The sequence below is a fragment of the Budorcas taxicolor genome, chromosome 1 (assembly GCF_023091745.1).
Source record: "Budorcas taxicolor isolate Tak-1 chromosome 1, Takin1.1, whole genome shotgun sequence".
Taxonomy (NCBI): domain Eukaryota; kingdom Metazoa; phylum Chordata; class Mammalia; order Artiodactyla; family Bovidae; genus Budorcas; species Budorcas taxicolor.
The window spans coordinates 26,444,709-26,466,595 of record NC_068910.1 but is presented as its reverse complement, the minus strand read 5'-3'; the positions used below and the strand labels follow the sequence as shown (position 1 = coordinate 26,466,595).

Genomic DNA, 21,887 nt, shown 5'->3' with positions numbered 1-21,887 from the left:
CTAAGGAAAATAATTTCCTATAATTAGGCATAGGAAGCAAAAGAAGTGCAATTGATCAGTAAAACTTAGCTCTGGAAAATAAGAATTTTGATGTTAAAACTCGTTTTTTTTTTTTTAAAGAAAGCTTCTAGGATGTTGGCGTATTTTAGTTCTAGTTTTAATGATCAGGTTGCTAGTGAACATTTTTTACGTTAATTTGTAACAGTAACAGTGGTTAGGAATATTGTTTTGATGCTGTCATTTGTTCATTTGTTTTCTTCGTTTCTCCAGAGAACACATAAACATGCATAGTTGCACTGATTGTAAAAAAAGTGTTTCAGTCCTATTGAAGTTGGAACCCCTATGGTTCAACCCCCCGAGGGATGCCACATTCAAAGGAGTGTATTCACAGCAAGCAAAAATGGAAAGAAATCACATTCTTTTCTCAAATCTCTTAAAGAATATTAAAAATGATGTAATTCATAGGCTCTAGCAACTTTTTATAGCCTTTTCCCTCTCTCCCAAATCTCTTAAACTTTATACTGTCTAGAACCTGAAACTCTTCCCTCTACTAGTAGTCCAAATTTATTGCTTACTGAATGAAGCTCTTCCCTTTGTCTTTCCCAGATTGACTTAACTTCTCAATAAATCCTTCTCCCCATTCCTGGGTATTTTTTGTTTATTCTTTGTACATTTTCTGTTTCTGTATTTTTAAAGTCTATGAATTTATCTGGTTGAATAGAATGTCAAGTAGGCTGGAAACAAATAAAGTAATAAACTGGCTTATTAATGTCAGGTTTCTCTTTTAGTAATACGAAGAAGGGCCAAAGTTTATGCACCCTTTGATGTTGCTATATTTGTCTTGTGTTGTGTACCATTTGCATTTCACAGTTAACGGTGCTGGACTTGCCATGGCTACCTGTGACATCATTTTCCTGAATGGTGGGAAGCCAGCCAACTTTTTGGATCTTGGTGGTGGTGTAAAGGAATCTCAAGTATATCAAGCATTCAAATTACTCACAGCTGATCCTAAGGTAACTTCTCTTTTTGTAGGAGAGGTTGCATGGTGTAATGATTTCTCACCATAATGATCTGCCTTGTTCTTGCTGCTGAGGATTGATAAGCCAGCACATGTATAATACTTTCCAGCCCCAGGTGCAAATACTGTCTTATATCACACTGGAATTCATGATGGCTTAAATCATCTTGGTAAAAGGCTTATAAGTATCCCTAGGATCTTACTTCAGGGCCTGTACTTATAAAGTTCTGAGAGGCACAAGGATATTTTTTTAAACAGTGTCATGTAAATAAATATTGGTTGGCATGAAATATTTTTTGTGTGTACTTAACAATGAAGTGATTAGTTCTATGCTTATGTGAATTAGAGAGGACTGAGTCTCAGATTCCTTCCTCAAAGGTGCTGAGGTATTATAAGATTAAGACAGAAGAAAATTACAGGGTTATAATATTATGTATTACTGGAAAATGATGACCTCGCATCCTTCTATATGCTTTTTAATTTTCATCTCTAATGATTACATGTGTTCCAGCTTGTGACATATGCTCTAAGTACATATAATGTTATTCCATGGGCATCTTTTCTTCTTAACTAGAATGTAGCTGTCATGCTAGGTGCATAGTAGGTACTTGGTAAATACTTAATCAGTTCAAAGACCAGTATGATTTGCATCCATTGTAGCTATTCAGTTGTCTATGATAAGATATCATTATATCATTATATAGAAAGACTAAAATTTTTCAAATATGTATTCAAATGTTGTCTGAACTTAATATGGAAACTTCCCATTCATAAGTACACTGGCATTTTGGGCCTCCTGTGTATACAGTTTTGTCTTAGGTTAGTGGTATGCTTGTCTGTTTTCATTATGACTTAGTTGGTAACCTTACATTTTTGTTAAATCTTTTTCTTATAATTAACACACACACGCATAAAATGGTTAAACATTATCAGCAACTTATCTTCATTTCTGCACTGCTGTTCAGAAATAGCAAAGTGACTGAAGTCCAAAGTCACTCAGCCATGAATTGTCCACAGGTGATTTTTCTGTTAATAGAAGCACCTTGTTTTCGTTGGCTAAGTATCAGAGGCTCCCTAATCATTTATGAATTCATTTATCCCTCTTTTCTACTCCTTTCTAAGGGAAGAATCATTTTTATCCAAAAGATTTTCAAAGCAATTGAAATCTGTAAATACCATGTACATAAAACACAGCTATTTCAACTGCTTGAACCACAAAATACCCAGAGGACAAGCAACTGTAATAAAATACTGCACATTTAGTGTTAACTGAATTTCAGTGCTGAGCATTAAAGAGAGCCAGGAAGGATTAGATCTACCAGGACAATCATATTGCATTTTCTTTGGAGTATCTTTTGTTAGTGGCTGATCCTGAATTTTAATTTTATTAAAGTACAGGAAGGGAATGAAAAATCACTTGGAAAGCTTCTTTATTTTTTGTTTAAAACAATCTTCAAAAATGTTGACTCTTCCTATTTTCAAGTGCTGGGAGTATTTAAACTTTTTTGAGATTGGCTGTCATCTTGGGTAGATAAAGGTATGTGGGAGTTATTTTATTTTTCTCATGCTATATCAGGAAAAGGAATGCTTGGCTCATCTCACAGTACATTTTCCAAATCTTAAAATTTCAAAGTCAGTTAAAAAGCATAGAAATGTAATGGGTATTTTCAATCCTGGCGTTGTTTCACAGATTTCAGGGAACAGAGGCTAAAAAATAGTATCGATGAATTGATTGGATCTTGCAAGGAAACTGGTTGTAATTCTGGCAGTAATTATTTCAAGTAGAACCCCATCCAGTTGCTCAGAACTAGAGATTCCCCAGAGCCCAAAGCTAATTATTTCAAAGGTATTGATTTTCTTGTTAGATATAAGGATTAGTCAGTTGAATACACTAAAACTAAAAATAACAGAAGGCCCATTGTTGTTAAACTTAAATCAAGTGATAGTAGCAGCTGCTTGTTTGTTATATGTTCAAGCTAATTCTATTGATCAAGTAATAAACATGCTCATTCACGAAAAATATTATGCATTGACATATATTTCCACTCATAACGTCTGCCATGGAGCTGAGACTTACATTTATTTCACTTGACTGTTAGTCCAAATGCTGATTTTCACTGGGACCTAACACAAGTACCTTTATAACTAATGTATCCCTTATTTGTTTGTAGTATATGTAAAATGAAGTTCCTGTGCCAAACTGATTAAAACAAGAATTTTTCCAAGATAGTGCACTTTCTAAACTGGATTCCCATGAAAAGTATCATGAAATATTTTATATAGCGCACTTTCTAAACTGGATTCCCATGAAAAGTATCATGAAATATTTTATAATTCTCTTATTTTCCAGCTGGGCTTGAGATGAGAGAAAGGTAATAAGAGTTTTTTCTGCTGGTGGTAGAATAGATACAGTCTCACCCTCATCATTTTAACTTATAAGATTCTAAACACAGTTGTTCTTAAAATCATAGGGAGTAAAATTGTTTTAGAAAGTAGAAGTAGGATTCTGCGCCAATCTATAAAGAATTTGAGCACATTTAAAGGAGAAATACTATCAAGAATGTTAGCATTATGTTTTTATTTTCCTGAGTCGTGCTTTTGACTTTTGTTTTTAATTTTGAACTTAGAATTCCAAAGGTATAAAAAATGAGTACAACATCATGTGGATTATGTAGAACATGTTGCATAAATGAATTAAAGGAAAAGATGGTTGATATGAATCTCAACAGTAACCTCTGCTCTGTTGTCCAGTTAAGCCAGTCTATTGCCCTCTGGAGGCCTGATTTTTGAAAAGCAGTAGCTTATGACTTGTGAAGTCTGTTCTCTTGATTTTACTGTGCTTCCTGGTTTAGGTCCAGTGTAGAGTGCAATATTCAAAGCCTTTTAGGAAGGAAATGTGCTATATAAGCACCAAATACTTGAAGAGATTTTTAGTGGGGCTCAGGTGCCAGGCAGCCTGGGTTCTAATTCTATCTTTAACATGTGTTAACTGTGGCACCTTGGGCATATCATGTAACTTTTATGTGTCTTGGTTTCCTATTTTATAAAATAGAGATAGTAATAGTACTTATTATCTCAGAGAGTTACTTCATTGTATGAATTGAGATACATATATTTCTCATTTAAAGGGCAATGGTTTCACATGACAGTACTGTCTAAAAATTTTAATAAACTTTTATTAAAATAATAGCTTTCATAAAGAACACTGTACAAACTTACTATCTACATTGTAAGTAGATAGTTCAATGAATTATGACAAAGTGAACATATTTGTGGATCCTCTGACCACATCAAGATATAGGACATTCCCAGTGTTATGGACTGAGTATGTTTTCTCATAATTTATATGTTGAAATCCTACCCCTCAGTGTGATGGTGTGAGGAGGTGAGGCCTTTGGGCTGTAATTAGATCATGAGAGTAGAACCTTCATGAGTGGGATTAGTGCCCTTATAAAAGAGATTCCCAGAGAGCCCACTCACCCCTTCCTTGGTGTGAGGACATTGCTGGAAGATGGCCACCTGTGTACTAATTAGCAGCCACTGAATGTGCTGGTGACTTGATCTTGGACTTGCCAGCTTCCAGAACTGGGAGAAATGAATGCTTTCTAACCCCCCAGTCTATGGTAGTTAGTCACAGTTTGAATGCACTAGGACAGTCACCGTCCCAGCAGTGCTTTATACCTCCGCACTATCTCCCTCAACCCCGCTTTCTTCACAAAGCTAATATTCTCCTAGCTTCTACTATCAAAGATTTGTTTTGCCTGATTTTGAGCATAATACAAATGGAATCATGCACTGCATATACTTTTGTATTTGTCATCTTTCATTTGACTTTTATCAGATTCAACCATATTTTATGTAGTAGCGGTTCACTTACCCTTATTGCTGTATAGCGTTTTTATGTCATTTTCTACTGATAGACATTTGTGTGATTCTCATTTTTTACTACGATGAATAATGTTGCTATGAACATAATCATACATGCCATTTGGAGCATATTTTTGTGGTGTATATGCTTGGATGTAGAATTTGTGGGCAATAGGGTATGCATATACTCCGTTTGAATGTATACTACCAAACAGTTTTCTAAACATGCCAATTTACATTCTGATAGGCGTGTGTGGGAAACCCTCACGAACATTTTTGTTATTCTGGTAGGCATGTGGTAGTATTTATTGTGGTTTAATGCCATTCCCTCATAACTAATCAGGATGAACACCTTTTCATGTGTTTATTAGCAATGTGAATATACTCTTTCAACTTCTGTCACCTCATGAATAAAGTAGACATGAAAATAATACCCCAATGCATTGTTTTATTATCATTTAAGATACATGTAAAGTACTTGGCAAACCTTTCTAAAGCATGATGAAAACTTTAGTTTGTATGCTTTTTTCTTGAGTGTTCATTTTGATTATCATTTAAAGGCTTAGATTTAGAATTATTGAAACGGTGGGGAATAAATGGTTGTCTACAGAAGTGGGAACTGTCTGAAGCAGTTCATTGATACCAGTGTTACTGCCTGGGTTGTTTTGAAATTGATGAAATGTGTAAGCAGTTTCAGTAGTATGCAGTGATTCTCCCTCCAGACAGCCAAGGAAACACAGTTTAATAAAGGGAGGATTAAATTCATATTTTAGGGGAACCACAAAATACAATTTGGTTTAAATTTGAGGAGAGGCCAGCTGGTTTAACTCTGTGGTAAGTACTTGAAAAGTCTTTAGAATTTGAGGCCAAGGATGTAAAACTGTGCTGTATTTTTGATAAGGGGTTTATGCAAATGCCATGAATTGTTTTAAGTATATTTTTGAATTAATGACATACTAAACGCCTTCTATATTGTTAGTTATCATACAATTAGAGTTTATTTAAAAGCAAAACACAAGATCCTCTTTTTCCCTTAAATACATGCTTATATCAGAGGCATGAAACAAAACTCATTTTATCATTTACCACATATATTTGCTGAAATGCCTTATCTGCAAGGGAATATTTCTTTTGAGAATTAATAGAATTCTTTTAGGGATTTGTTTTCAGATATAAGATCCAGGACTTTTTAAACATGAGCATTATTTTTTGAAATGATTACTGTGCATTTCTATTCTTACAGGCCAGTTTGAAAACTAATTTTACTTGCATATAGAGTTGAGAAGCAGCCATTCTTTATGGTGATCAGCTACCTGATAGCCTAGTCTGAAGAGAGTAAAAATGGTTTTGTGCTTCTGGATCCACAGCCTGTCATTTGGTTTCACCCCTTGTTTCATGTTACCACTGTGCATACTCGGGAACATGGAAAACCATCCTCCCTGTGCTCATTTCTACTCGCAGGGATTTTCCTATTGTCGTGAATTCATAAATGCTGACATTTGCTTTTCTTTTCCTGATGGCCATTTAACCCAAATTTCCAAGACTGTCTGGCTCTCCATGCCCAACTTACCTGCCAGTACTTCCCAGTAAGAGCCAAGTCCTGGCAAAGGCAGTTGTTTCTGAATCTCACACATGATCAGTGTGTCTGATAGCTACCACATTTTCAAAGCATCTGTAATGTAACACTCAATCTATTTTCATGCTCCTTGCTGACATACTCTCAGAAATAAGTAAAAAAATAAGATTTGTACTCTTTGCTCCACTTCTCAATATCCAGATTTTAATGTACCTGACTTTGTTTCATTGTAAGCGATTTAAAGAATTTAACAGATTTGGGGATATTTTAGTAAATTTTATGATTAATCTCAGTATGCTCAATAATTCATTGTGAATCCTATATGAAGAGGCCTTTGTAGACTATTAAAGAGAAATGGACCACTAATCAAGTTATAGTATCATATAGGTTGGAAATAATATCTACTTTATTAAATGTTAAGAATTTTTTATTCTTAATTTTATTGCATTGAGAAAGGAAGTAGTTGACCTTAGCAATTAGAAAATATAGAAAATAGTGTATATCCTAGCAAGTTGAACAAATAATAGCTGAGATTAATGTCAGGCATCTCTGAATCTTAAGAATAATCTTAGGATGGATGAGTGATCAAGGCATCTGAAGGTTTTACTACTGTTATTTTTGAGGTATTGTTTTAGAATCCAAGGGATACCCTGGTCGCTCTGACAGTAAAGAATCTGTCTGCAATGTAGAAGACTTGGGTTTGATCCCTGGGTCAGGCAGATCCCCTGGAGAAGAGAATGGCTACTACATAGAAATGGCACACTACATAGAAAACCACTCCCAAGTCAAGCCAATTTCTTCAGCAAGCCCACATGGACATGTTACTCATTTAGGAAGTAGACAGTGAGACAGTAACTCCTAATTCTCTGGCAGTGGCGGCAGGGTGAGGGGACACAGCATGGCAGGAAGAAGAAAGAGGATTCAGTGTCTTCAATCCACTCCAATATTCTTGCCTGAAAAGTTCTAGAGACAGAGGAACCTGACAGGTCCATGGGGTTGCAGAGAGTCCGACACTACTGAGTGACGTCACATTTAGAGTCCAGATTGCCTGGTAGAGGAAATCCCTGGATGTGGAGAGTGAACTGAGTAAAATTATTCTGGAGAACAAGGTTAAAAACCTTTGAACTGTGAATTCCTCTAGTTCCTTTGCTCTGCAGAAGTGAACTGTAGTCTGGTGGGATGAGCCCCAATGGGTTCAGGAAATTGAAGACACTAAATCCTCTTTCTTCCTGCCATGCCGTGCCCCCCGACCCTGCCGCCACTGCCAGAGAACTAGGAGTTACTGTCTCATTGTCTACTTCCTAAATGAGTAGCATGTCCATGTGGGCTTGCTGAAGAAATCGGCTTGACTTGGAGTGGATTTCTATGTAGTGTGCCTTTTCCCCTAATTATTGAATTAGGGAAACATAAAACAGAAAAGTACAGAAATACAGTAAATTTTATATATGTGAGTGTCTTGATGAATAATATACCATTTTTGACAAAACTATTTTAAATAATATAACTGACTATTATATAGTCTTTTTTCACTTTTTATGCACTTTTTGTGTGTCTTAGTACAGTACTCAACAACATTTTCAGCGGCTTAACAGTGTACACATGTATAGATATATGTTTACTTAAACAGTCCTTTGTTTGGTATTCAGGGTGTTTCCAGTTTAATGCCACTGTGAACCCCCTTATATTCATAGCTTTAGAAACAGGTGAGATTTATTTACGTAAGATGAACTTATAGAAGTATGAGGGTAAAGATGAATGCAGAGGTTAAGTTTTTCACATTTAGTGCCAAATTATCTCAGTATCAGTTGAAGGAACGTAGAGAGTTTTCATCAAATAAGTTTTCTTACATCCTGGCCATTGTTACTGTGACTGTTTACTGTCATGAGAAGTAACATTTTAAGTTATTTTTCTTTTATTGAGCATTTTTATCACTTTTGTTATGATCTGCCTATTAATATATTTTGCCCATTTTCCATTGTGATGTCACTCTTTTTCACATTTAAAATACAGGCATGTGTGCGGTTTTGGAAATCAAAGGAATGGGCTCTTTTATATATCTTGCCACACTTTTTTTCCATGTCTTTAAATTGGTCTATATAAATTTTTATTATTTCATTGTATGTATGTCCTCCTGAAATAATATGAAGTGAGACCATTTAATGCATGTTTTGGGGGGCTATTATTTACCTAGTTTTTCATGAAACTTTCAGTAAGACTTTTTAAATTTGTTGCTTCATGAATCACCATATTAAGGTACAGTTGTAAGTGGAAGCATGGTACTCACAACTCCTCCAAATGTGACTTAAGGCAAGATGAATGTTGTTATTAAAATGGCATAGTTCTCTAGTTCTTAATAAGATTCTTAGTTATTTTCAAGGAATGTTTTTCAAAGTATTGAAGGAATTTCATTGCAACCTAATATGCATTTTTTTTCAGCCAGGATTCTTAGTACAGTTTATCCCACTATTTGTAGGTTCAGTATTTGCAAGTTTGCATATGTGCTAAACTTTATTTATGATCCTATAATTAATACTCGGTGCTTTCACGGTTGTTTGCAAAAATACTCAGAATTTGAAAAATTTTAGTTATGTGGTACACTGTTCTCAGTGAATGTCAAACAAGTCAGCATTTTCCTTTCTTATTTCAGTGCTCCTACAGTAAACAAGTGTCATTTTCATAATGTATTTAATGCCCCATTTTTCATGTTTTATCCTTTTTGATGTGTGATTTTGCTGTTTAAAACGGACTCACATGTAGTGCTAAAGTACTGTCCAACGTGACCTGCCTTATAGAGAAAATACAACTTAGATAAGGTTTCTTGAGCCGTGATTTACAATGTTGTTGGCCACAATTACACAAAAAACAAGGTTATATAGTGATAAGTTGACAAAAATGTGAACAAAGGCTCTCAGGAACCTAACCCTATATTTCCCCTAGGAGCAATGGTTCAGTATTCATTAATTCAGTGTTCACTGCAACTTATAGACCATATTGCTCTGAATAATGTGAATTGCCTTTATAAAGTTTTAGATAATTAGGACAGCTCTTCAGAATTACTCGCTAGAAACCCTCCATTTTATCTTTTCTAAGAAAGGACATTTAGGAACTCCTACTATAAAGTAAAATAAAAAACAAAAACTTTTCATAATTTACATTTATGTGTTTCCTAAGGGAAGTATTTTGATTATGAGAAACTTTGAAATGTGTCATAAATGACTTTTGAGACATAGCAGCTTTATAACTTTGGATTAAGTGAATAAACCTTGAGAACATTTTAATTTAGTTTTCACGTTTCAGTTAAGGTGATTTCCTTACCTGTTTAAATCCCTTCACTTTATGCTTTTTGACAGTTTTCTTTACATTTACAAAATTGATCATTTTTTACTTTTATAAATTTACCTTTCCTACTTCAAGTATACAATTTAAAAAAAATGGCCCTAACTTTATTTCTATAACAGAACTGCTGTTACAGTTTGTTAAATTTTCTTCCAGCATTATCTATGCCTATCTTCTTTATAAGGTTATAACTAGAATGTTCTTCCTTTTGATGGCTTTTTTTATTAGTCCAATATTACATGATAGACATATTCTCATGTTGGTCTCTCTGCCCATGAATTTTACTAGCAATATTAATAATCAGCTTATTAAAGCTTCTTTTTACTTTAAAGATAATTTAAAGAAGCATTCTATTTAAAATCTTTTTCAGAAACTATATGAACTTTGTAAATCAGATTTGCTAAATCAGAGTAAAATATCGTTGTAAATGCAGTAGTAACAAGCATAAAAAGCTTTATGGTACAAAACAAATTTTTATAACATCAAAAAAGAGAATTAGTATAATCCAAAACCACATTAGATACCTGTTCAGTGTTCTGTGCAATTACTACTTTCATGCACTGCTAATTTGAGTTTAATTATCTCAGAATTAATGGTGAATTGTTCATTAATATTTGATACAGTCATTCTGAATTGCCTGGACTTGAAGTAACCTAAAAATCCTAGAGGTGGCCTAATGCCCTTTCCTGTTTACTCAGCTCAGTATCTTCCTGATCTGCTTGCATGTGTGCTCAGTCCGGTCTGACTCTCTGTGACCCCATGAATTGTAGCCTGCTAGGCTCCTCTGTCAAGGGAATTTTCCAGGCAAAAATACTGGAGTGGGTTGCCATTTCCTACTCCAAGGGATTTTTCTGACCCAGGGATCAAACCCACATTTCTTGTGTCTCCTGTCTCCTGCATTGGCAGGTGAATTCTTTACTACTGCACCTTACAATGAGTATTTTTAGCTTCCTAATATCTTCATGTTGTGTACAATTTAATAAGATGAAAGGGAGTCAAGAATGAGACTTGGCTAGAAGTAGGAAAATAAACTCACCTTTATTTTTTAGTCCTTTTTTGGGGGGGGGCGGGGGCGGGGCGCCCAGGATTCCCTAATGAATTCTTTTGCTTAAGAACTTCATGAGAATCCATTGATTTCTATTTGCATTCTCTGTAAAGGAATAAGACACCTCAGGCAAACTTCTAAAATAGGTGTTTTTTTAAATCTTTATCACCCTCATCAGATGCCACCTTGGTGATAATTTGTCCCAACTTCCCTTTTCTATATGATATTTACAGTTATAGTTCTCACCACTCAGTAATCTCCTTTATTCATTCATTTCTCTTAAGTCTCATAAAATTACCTTGAAATATTCTTTTCCACCCTCCCACTTCTTACTGATTATTCAGTAAACTTTCCATTTGCTCATATTCTTTATAAATAGCTACAAATACAGTCTCCTTGAGTTGTTTTTTTCAGTCCATAGTTTTGTTCAACTATTATTATATTTTCATTATTTCTAGCCACCCATCTCATGTGTAGAACATAGTAAGTTCTCCAAAAATGTATTTTCAGAGCAAGTTCATATCGACAATTCATATTTGTTTCCATATGCATCATCTAGCCAAATGTTCTCAGTCTGAAAGAAGAACATAATGAATCAATGAGTTGTCTTTCTGAAACAATTCATTTCCTAAACTGGACACTAATGTCATGTTTGGCGAGACTTTAATCAGAAAGGGCTGCCTGATAAGGACCATAATCTAGAACTAGACTTTGTCCTACAAGGTCAAGTAAATGATGGAAGGAAGGAACTCATTTCAGAGGGTGGGATGAGGCTTTATCCAACTGCCAGATGCAGGAGAATAGTTGGTTTTACAGGGAGGATTGTGAGCATGGGTAGCAGATCTACCCTGAAAGCAACATGTTAGTAGAAGACAACAAGAGTACAAACATAGGGAGGCAATTCCTAAGTAGTATTTAGGGTTTTCTATTAACAGGTAGCCATTTCCACAGTTCACAGGCCATAGTGCAGCGATCAGATGCCATTTATGCACGATACCTTGTAAATAGAAGCTTGGTTGTACGGAGACTAGCCTACCAGGCACATAGCTAAGGCAAGAACTCAGCTAGAAGTACAAGTCAGAATGTCAACCATGAGGTTGGCAAAGGCTCATCCAGCAATAAGAATGATTTTATTGAAGAGGGAGATATCCCCAGCCTGTTGGAAGCAAGTCTTCAAAGATCCCTTCTGAAGTCAAGACTTGTTCCTAAGACCACAGAATGACTAAGCTGGAGTGTTCAGAAATGTCAGCCAAACAGGAATATACCCTGTCTCCCTGGGGAGTGAAGGAGAGAAGGGATTTTGTACTCTGATAATCCAGATGGAGATATCTTGTGGTTTAAAGCAAATATCCCACCAAAAGCAATTCACATTTCAGCAAAATTATTTCAGGTTAAAACAGAAAAAAAGGGAATATATTGTGTCTATATGCCAGGCATTCCTCTGGGCACTAAAGATAAAGCAGTGATTGAAATAGAGTCTTACTCTCTCGGAGCTGCCATGTTAGAGGTGATAAATAGATAAATGAGTAAATTCACAGCCCAGTGAATGAATAAATCCATAATATAGAGCAAATACCTTATATATTATGTAATGATATTCAACTAATTTGAAAAATAAAATTGAAAGGGAGCCCTGAAAATGCCAGGAGTTTTTTTTTTTTTTTTTTTATAATAGATTGATAGGTTTGTCCAAGAAAGCCTCTAGATACATTTACCTTGGAGAACAAAATGCTGTAGCTGTTACATGAGTTGTGGTCTAGGTTTGTGATGGTGTATTTCCCGCTAAAGAGGGAGGCTCTTCCACATCTACATCCATTGGAGTTGCCCTCCTTTCCTTTATCTTTACTCACTACTTCTTTGCCAAAGTGTTCTAATCAACATTTCTTGCTTTATTATGGATCTAAAATAAGATTTTGCTCACTTGAATAGTTTATGCTGCGACTTTAATAATTTGGGTGGCAACTCTCTTGCAATTAGAGGTCCTTTGTGAACATCGATTAATATTTTATCTACATGTCTAGGACCCTCTCCTGGGATGCTCTTTTTACCACCTTTGAGGTCTTATGAAACAGAGCACTTGAAACACATGTATTAGTTCGCATTCCCAATGGACAGCTGGCACAAATCCTAGTTAATTATTTTTCTTCCAGCTTATCTGTGAGTTCTTTCATTAATCATTATATGTAAGCATTCTGGGCACATCCCTTTTTTCTCAATTAGAGCTCCAGTAGAATAGTTTTTGAGCACACATTTAGGTGTCTGCTCAGAGGCCTTAGGATCATAAACTGTGAACAGAAAATCCATTTGGAGCTTTAACCCATGACCTTCTAGATTCACTTGCTCGTTAATCCCATGCAGTACATTTTGAGAAGAGAAGGAGACTTAAGTGACTTAGAATCTTCACTGTGTCAGTGTGGTCCAAGAATATTGGCACTTGGGTAGCAGTTTGGCAGGGAAATGTCCAACTCATACTGTATTTAGATGATTTCAGATATTTTTCTGTATTTTGTAATCTATGATTAGTTGTTTTACTTTATAAATGGAGCTTCTTCATGAAGATGAATTTCCAGATAGCTAATCCAAATGCTCGCAGCGTTAAGCATGTTCCAAAGAAGAGATGTTTGATACGCAAATGAAGAGAGTAAAAGAAGCAAAGGTAAAAATACAAAAGCCAAGAAACATGAAAAGATGTTTTACTGAAATAATAGATTCAGTCATTCCATTTTTTATCTCCAAGTATAGCATTAAAACACTACCTATTGAAAGGTGTATCAGTTTATCAAACAATGCATGATATCTTAGGAAGGATAACTAGACAGAAATTAGAGCCTCATCATCATTAAAAAAAATCTATTACTCTTTTCCCATAATGTTTTCTCATGATTCTTTTGTTCGTTTAAGGATTCTTCTCCTGTTCCCTGTGCTCTTGGGAATGCCATCAAATTCAGTGCCTCCTCTGATGCTCTGTGTCTCTGCTTGGATCCTCTGTTCCCTCGCCTGCCCATGGGGTATCCTTAACTAGGAGTAGGCCACTTGCTTTACTGCATCCCTGAAAGCAGATAACCCTGAAAGTGATACCTTAGCACAGGCCTCTCAGTCTAATCAGCTTTCCTCCTAAAACTCATGGAAAAGGCCATCTATCTCTGGGGTCATGAATGAAAACAATATGGCTGAGGAGGTGCCCTCCCACCTGGTATCTGAGTAAGATTCAGGAGCAAACCTTCATGATAGAGACTCCCTCGTCCTTAGGACCTCATTCCTATATAGCCTGTTTTCTGTAACTCAGTGATTCTCAAAGTGGTTGACCCAGCAGAAGTAGTGTCACCTAGAACCTTTTTAGAAATGTAAATTCTTGGTCCCATTCAAGCATGTTGTATCAAAAACTCTGGGGTGGGGCCCAGTACTGTGTTTTAACAAGTCTTTGTGTTGATTTTCATGTTTCCCTAAATTTGAGAATGATGACTATTATGATTCTGCAGCTTCTCTTTACTTCTTTGAGCTGCTCTCCCTTTCCTAGCTATGGGCCAAATCATTTTTTTCCCCCTTTGAATTAGATTTCATTTTATGACACTGACAACCCAGCAAGTCTGCTTAATATACCATACCTTTAAAATTCTCACCAGACTTGAGAGCTTGTCCCAGCATTCTCTTGTACCATATACTGGCCCTGGGCCCATATCTGTTAACACTTCTATTTAGTTCTTTCCCCATGCACTCTACACCCCCATGTATTTTAACTTTTTAGCCTCTTATTTTTGTGTCAGAATCTCTGTGAAACTCAGAGAAATTTTATCAATCCTAAAGTGACTTTTCTATCCAAATGAGAATTAAGGATAATCTCCTAGTTGATAGGTAAAATTCATCAACTGGGATTGTAAATGCATTTTTCTGAAGATCAACTCCCTTGTGGAGAACTTTTATTTCTCTTCTCTCTAAGAGTAGAATACAGCAACAAGTTGTGTAATTTTCAAGTGACTTTCTATAAACTTTATGAAATCACCTAATCTTGAGCCCAGTCATTGAAGAAAATCTAATTCACTTTTGTCCCGATTAAGTTACCATCAACTACTTCTCACAAGAGATTTCCTTTCCTATTATTGTTCTCTGTGCCTTTAATCTCTCTTGGTACTTTTCTTCTTCTCTCTTGATTTGTAAGTGTTTTGCTGTGATTCAGTCTCCTGTCTATTCTTGTTACAAAATACAACCTTCATTTGCTATGTGGGTTCCTAGTGCTCTTTGGAAAAAAGGAAAGTGGTCAGATCTTTCAGTATTTGATAAAAATTCTAATGTAGAGTGTTTCAAGATGGAGATGTTGAATCGAGTTTTATGTTTAGTCAAGAAAATGGATCCATGATGGTATGTGACATGAGGAAGGTCTTTACTGAATTTTCTTTTGGTTTACATGGGGTGTGAAAAAAATCATGTAAGACTATAATATATTGTTTTTTTATCTTGATGTCTCTTTGTGAAAACTCCTTTTACAAGAATTCTTTGATCAGAGAATAAGCATATAACTTGCCCGTACCATTGGATAAACCATCTTTATGTCAACCATCTTTGGAGAATTGAAATTTACCTGCTTTTCTTTTAATTTGTATGTTCAGTGTCATGGTGAAACCTTGTTGCTGATTCTTCCACCCATGAGGTTGTCACCATGAGTGCTTATGTTATTGAATGTTCATGTTACTCTTAGAGAGTGGACTAGGCAAGAAATGGGGCAAGAAATGGCCTTCCTTAAACAAGAAATGGGCTTTCCTGGTGGTTCAGTTGCTAAAGAGTCAATCTGCCATTCAGGAGACCACCTGCAATGCGGTCTGCCGTTCAGAATCCACCCACCATTCATGAGACCTGGGTTGGATCCCTGGGTCAGAAAGATCCCCTGGAGAAAGAAATGGCAACCCACTCCAGTATTCTGGCCTGGGAAATCCCATGGACAGAAGAGGAACCTGGTAGCCTACAATCCATGAGGTCGCAAAAGTCAGACATGACATAGTGACTAAACCATCACCATCAGGTCATGAGCTAAGTTTTATTCCTCTGTGTGATTCCCATACATCTCTAGCTCACTGCAACCACTACATTGTGGAGTCATAATCCATGTGCAGGTCAGGCTCTAAAGACAGTTCATAAGGCAAAAAATACAATAAAAATTAGCTTTGAAAGTCCTTTAAGTTACCCATATATCTTAACATCTTTAAGCACTAGAGTCCCTGTAGTGTGGTGAGATGCCCATCCATTGAGCATTTGGGAGTGAGCAATGAATCTCAGTCCCTCCCATCTCCCTCAGGGACTCAGGTCCTTTGAATGAAATGGCAGTGGGGTCACCCACTAGATTTTACTCACGGATTTCAACTCTTTCTCACTTACTTATTCTATCCCCATGCCTGTAAAGGCAGATTCATATAAATTAAATGTGTTTATGATGTGACTTTTTGGTGCATGAGATGAGATTAAACAAGAGTGAAAAACAAGAGCCAAGAAGTTGTTTCAGGGTGTTCTTGTCAAGCATGTTAAACTGAACTCTTAGAAGGGTCATCTGTGTGGTCATTAAGAGCTTATACTTGATTGGCAGACAGAGTTCAACTGAGATTCATTTCTGTCAGTTCCCAGCTATGTGACCTTGGGCAAATTGATTCACCTTTCTGTGCCTGCCATTTAATCCATAAAGTGGGGTTGATAATCTGTGGTACTAGATGAAATAACACATGAAGTACTTTTAGCCTGGAACTTTAGGCAGTCATTCCATGAGGGCAGTGCCAGTGGTGGCTATCCTCAGGCAGTGGTTGCTGTGGTGGTCATTAATATAATGGGGTAGTTGGCCCCTATTATGTAGATGAATTCCATCAGAATCGCTTGGAATGGAGACAGACTGAGGCTGCAGGAATTTTTAAGTTCTCCTTGTGAGTCCACAGTGCATCCAATTTCAGAAAGAATGATGGAGAAGGCACTATTGTGGGAATGTGAGCTAACTAGCAGATACAAGGGAGTTTGCATGCATTTTCAGATTTAGGAATCATTCAGGAGCATTATAAGAAGTTGTTCTGGTCTTAAAAGCCTCTTTGAGTTAATCTCAAGAATAATGCCCTTGACTATTCTGTAAGACTAGATTCAGAGCTAGAACCAGTTACCCTGGATTTTCTGAGCTTAGTATTATTTATAATAACCCCCCCCCCCCCAATAAAAATAGCCATGAGTTTCAGTTTTCTCTCTTTTTGCTTCCATTGCTAAAGCTTCCAGACATACTGGCTCATACCATCTGAAGTCATCAGGTTTGGTGAATAGTCTAGCTTGATGTGCTTAGAAGAATGTTATGAGACAAACCTGCTCCCTTACGTGAATTTGGACATGACTCTTGATCTCTTAGAAGCAACAAAACATTTAGGGTTAAAATTGGATTTATAAATTATGTATAAATACACATAAATTGAATCCCATTGAAATCAAGTAAATGGGCAAAATGACCTTTGCACTGAGACAGAGGGAGAAAATGTATATTCAAGTTATATAGTTCTCAGGGAGATTTTTCTGTACCATAATCATTGAAGTTATCCTTCCAGACAGTATTTCCGTTTCATAACTATGTGGACTTTCAAATGGAAAAAAAAAAGCCTATTATAAAGGAGTAGATGAAGGCAGTGCATGTGCACAGCATATCAGAGTTGGTGATGGACCTGGAATAAGGCTTCCCTTGTGGCTCAATGGTAAAGAATCTGCCGACCGATGCAGAAGATGTAGATTCCTTTCTTGGGTCAGGAAGATCCCCTGGAGAAGGAAATGGCAGCTCACTCCCGTATTCTTGCCTGGGAAATTGCATGGACATTGGAGCCTGGTGGACTGCAGTCCATGTGGTCCTGAAAGAGCTGGACACAAGAGATTAAACAACAACAAAACAGCAAATAGATGGAAGCAGTGCATTTGCACAGCATATCAAAGTTGGTGATGGACTTGGAATATTTCATGCTTAGCAGATCACTTTATGCAAAGTTTTTGGACCAGAGACCTGTCTTTTCATTGCAAATTTATAATAGGACAAATTGCAGTGAGCTGGCAAGTTCCAGGACCTCCTTGGAATTGCTGGTTCCCACTGCTTTCTATTGGTCATTCTCTTGAACTCTTCTCTGGGGAACAGTGCTTTCTGAATTGTGGTAGATTCAACTTTATCAGAACTTGCAAGTCCAAAGCTTCTGTTACATGGAAGAGAAACTCAAAAAATGTTTCTCTTCCCACTGTTAAAAGGATGAAAGATAACTCAGTTTTGGTATTTACATATGAAAGATATTTTCATTGGTGAGTTCTTAATGTCTGAAGTTAGCTATTGTTGGTATTATTTTTCTTCTTTCTCTTTGACTGTTATACAGTAGACTTAACTAAACTCTCATGTTCTGTCAGGGGTTCATTTCCAACCTGTGACTTTGGCGCTCAGGGTAATAGTCTTGATGATGTTTTGTCCATTATGCATCCCATTTACTTCCATAGCACTAATACAAACAGCATGAGTATTAGGACTTTAGTACTTGTGTTTTTATTCACTGCTTGGTGGCACACTTCCTCCTTTTCTAGCTCTCATCTTTTCAGACCTGGAAAGGAAATGGTGTTTGGCACTGGATGTGCTTGCCTTGTTACTGTCAAGGGTGAGCAAGTCTGAGGACAGGGAAGGCAGAGCTCATTATGTGTGAGTTTTAAGGCACACAGAGCTCAAAAGAGATGAAGTTCCAATCCACAAGCCCCTATCTCTTACGCTTCCTAGGCCTGGGATAGGGCTTTCCTGAGGGAGAAATCTCGCAAGTGAAAAAGGACCCAAGAACTGTGAATGACCTGGATGTTTGTATGAGGGCATCAAAACAAAGAAACAGATATACAGTAAAGGTAAATTAAAGGACACCTACATTAAGCCAGTAAAATCTTGTGTTTAAATTTGAATTTAAGAGAATCTTCTTTAAAAATCTGTTTTAAAACTTTCTGTGTAACAGTATTTTAGAATTGGGTGAGACCTTCTAAATATGATAAAAGCAGTATCTTAAGGCGAGTTAAATTTGAGCAAATATAGGATGATTTGGCATGTTTTCCTGAAAGGGGGCCAAACCTGTTATAGTCACCCAGCAAATCAAGTCTTGCTTCATATTTGTTAGCTTAGTTAGAAATCAGTCTTAGGAATCATCTTAGTTTTAGAAATCAATAGAAAGAGACCAGTAAAACCATAGCAAATAAGCTGCCTGTTTGGGCTTTGTTTTGAGATATTGCAACACAACATTCCTGTCTTCAGTGTAGAGAAAATATAAATTCTAAGAATTTTAGTTTTCAACACTTCCCAAATCTCTCATAATTTCTTTGGGCCATGTAGTCTTAAAATGTAATGACTGCTCAAAGATGCCCGTGCCTTTTTGCCATTTTCTGTCATCCCCAAGGATGTCAGCAGTAGCCCCCTTTAGAGAAGAGCATACAGGCCTGACAAGTCACTATGGACTGTTGTTCCATTTACTTTGTAATTTGTTCCAATTACAAATGATTATAATTAAACACCATTCACAGCTTTAATGTGCTTAGCAAGTCCAGACTGGTCCCGCTGCTACTCAGAAATTATTCTGTAGGAAACAGCCTTTTGTCTTTTCCAAACAAAATCTTTTTAAAATAAAGTTGGGTCAAAACTCAAAACTCACCCCCAAATAAAGTGTGCAATGTCTGTTCTTACACAGTTTGTACTTTGTAGTTAAGGTTCTTAATGAGCACCTGGGAACTTGGTACAGAAGGCTTTTTCTTTTTGTAAACAATGTTTAAAACATACCTTTTAACAGTCATTCTTTTTGGAGTCATAAATTAATTTACACATCACTAATACTTTTTAAAACAGCTTGAATTAAGTGTCTGAGAGATTTATTTCATTTTCTAAATAACTGTTCCATAGTTTAATCTGTGGTCAGTATGGAGTATTTGGAATACAGAAAAGCACACAAAATAAAATAAAATCACTCATAATATCTTAGCTCAGAGATAGCTATTGTTTAAATTTGGCCAGTCTGCTTCCAGTGTTTTCTTTTTACTTCTTGTATAAATACATATGTATTTTAAATTAAATTGGAATCATACTGCCTTTTCCACATAACAATATACTGAAATCATTTTACCACATCATTAACTTTTTTCCTACAACAAGAATTTTAACATGTGTGTTATATCCCATTGTGTGAATACATCCTTATATTTTTAGACCTTTCCCTATTAAAACATTTAGCCAGTTTCCTATTTTTTGATGTCACCATAATGTGATCATCTTTTATAATTTTGTGGTATTATTTTGTGCATGGAATTGGAATTGTAGTGTTGTTTTCTTCCCCTTCAGAGACATGGCATTATATTAAATATATTTTTAAAATTGATTATCTGTGTTTGTGCTGGGTCTTGTTGCTGTGCTGGCTTTTCACTAGTTGCGATAAGCAGGGGCTAACTCTATAGTTGTGATATGCAGGCTTCTCATTGCGGTGGCTTCTCTTGTTGCTGAGCACAGGCTCCAGGGTACACTGGACTTCAGTAGTTCTGGTGCATGGGCTTAGTTGCTTTTAGCCATGTAGGGTTTTTCTGGAACAGGGATCAAACCCATGTCTCCAACATTGGCAGGCTTGTTCTTTACCCGTGAGCCACCAGAGAAGCCCCTAAATGTTTCTTTTTTAAAAATTCTGCACCTAAATATGAAATAATTTTATTTTTGTTGTCCCTCCTTAAAATAACACTCTGAGAAGTTCGTTAATTGAGCTTGGTTGGCTTTCATTGTTCACTGAATGAAGTGTTTTACTAAATGATCCCACATGTTAAATGAAAACTGATTAACAAATAGAAGCTTAGATATTAACAGATGTCTTCAGGAGGTCTGCATATAATTAGAGGAAATAAATCTTACTCTGATAGTGACAGTTTGGTAAAAACAAATTATTAGCAAGGGCATTTCATTGTAAGACAATCCAATAAATAGAATATGTATTAAAAGTCACATAAAAATCTAGTATATCTTGTAATAAATATGTGGTTATCCGATTTTAGATCTGTTAGTAAATATATTATACTTTGTGTTTGCTATAGACTGCCTCCAGTAAGAAAAGAAACATAATCCTTTCTAAAAATAATTATTTTCTTAAACTATAATAGTAGAATATGAACATGGGAGTTTTCTAGATTTTACCTTTTCCATATATTGAAGAGATTAATACTACTAAGTTGAAACTGCATCAAATTAAAGTCCAGGAAACAGCTTTTTTGCTATGTTCTTATTGGACTGATTTTATAAATTTTCATGGATGGACAAAGTAGGTAATTGATGTGAAACTCAGCTTGATTTTTTTCAGTGATACTATTAATTTATAATGTAACATTGAATTATTTTCACTTATTTTTTATATTTTAAACCAAGGCCCTCAGGCACTATAAAGATATATATTTTTTAATTGGTAGCATTATGATGATTTTGTAAGTATTTGTGTGTGTGTCTGTGTTTTTACTATTTTCTTTATAATCACATTATGGCCTCTGGAGGAACAAGTTTCTTACATGTACTTTTTCCTCCTAACTGCTGTAAGGAGGAAGAAAGCCATGAATCAGATTTGTTTCATTAACATACATTTTGTTTGTCAGTGTCTTGGTGGACAGAATCACAGTATCCAGTTAAAAGATTTGAGAGCCCAGACTTAGTATGGTCCGTTTTGAAGGTCCTGCCTGAGAGTAGCAAGAGGCCAAGATTCTCCCTCAGAGCTGTCTATATTACCTTTCATTATTGTCCTGTTCATCATCATCATTTCTACCCAGACGTCTTCTTCTATATTCAGCCCCAGAAAAGGCAGGACCAGTATAGAGCAGACCATTTGCTGAGTAAATACCATATGATCTCTGTCTCTCTGTCTGCCTTTCTTGTGACTGTGGAACAGTGAAGTTTCTGCCTTCAGTGGAGCAGTAACTTAAGAAACTTGGATTTAGTGCTTTGGAGTGGCGTACAGGGGAGGAGAGAGCTATGATAATGTTCTAATGTCATTGACCTATTCGGGATAAAGAAGCCCCCAACA

The 21,887-nt window shown here is 36.1% G+C and overlaps 1 protein-coding gene across 1 annotated transcript in view; it reads left to right on the top strand.

Annotated features, from left to right (window-relative positions):
• Nucleotides 1–21,887, top strand: part of SUCLG2 (succinate-CoA ligase GDP-forming subunit beta) — a 290,163-nt gene that overhangs the window by 176,766 nt on the left and 91,510 nt on the right. The window contains exon 9 of the mRNA XM_052638350.1: nt 871–1,013. Coding sequence (XP_052494310.1) covers nt 871–1,013 — 143 coding nt within the window. The remainder of the gene's footprint in view (nt 1–870; nt 1,014–21,887) is intronic.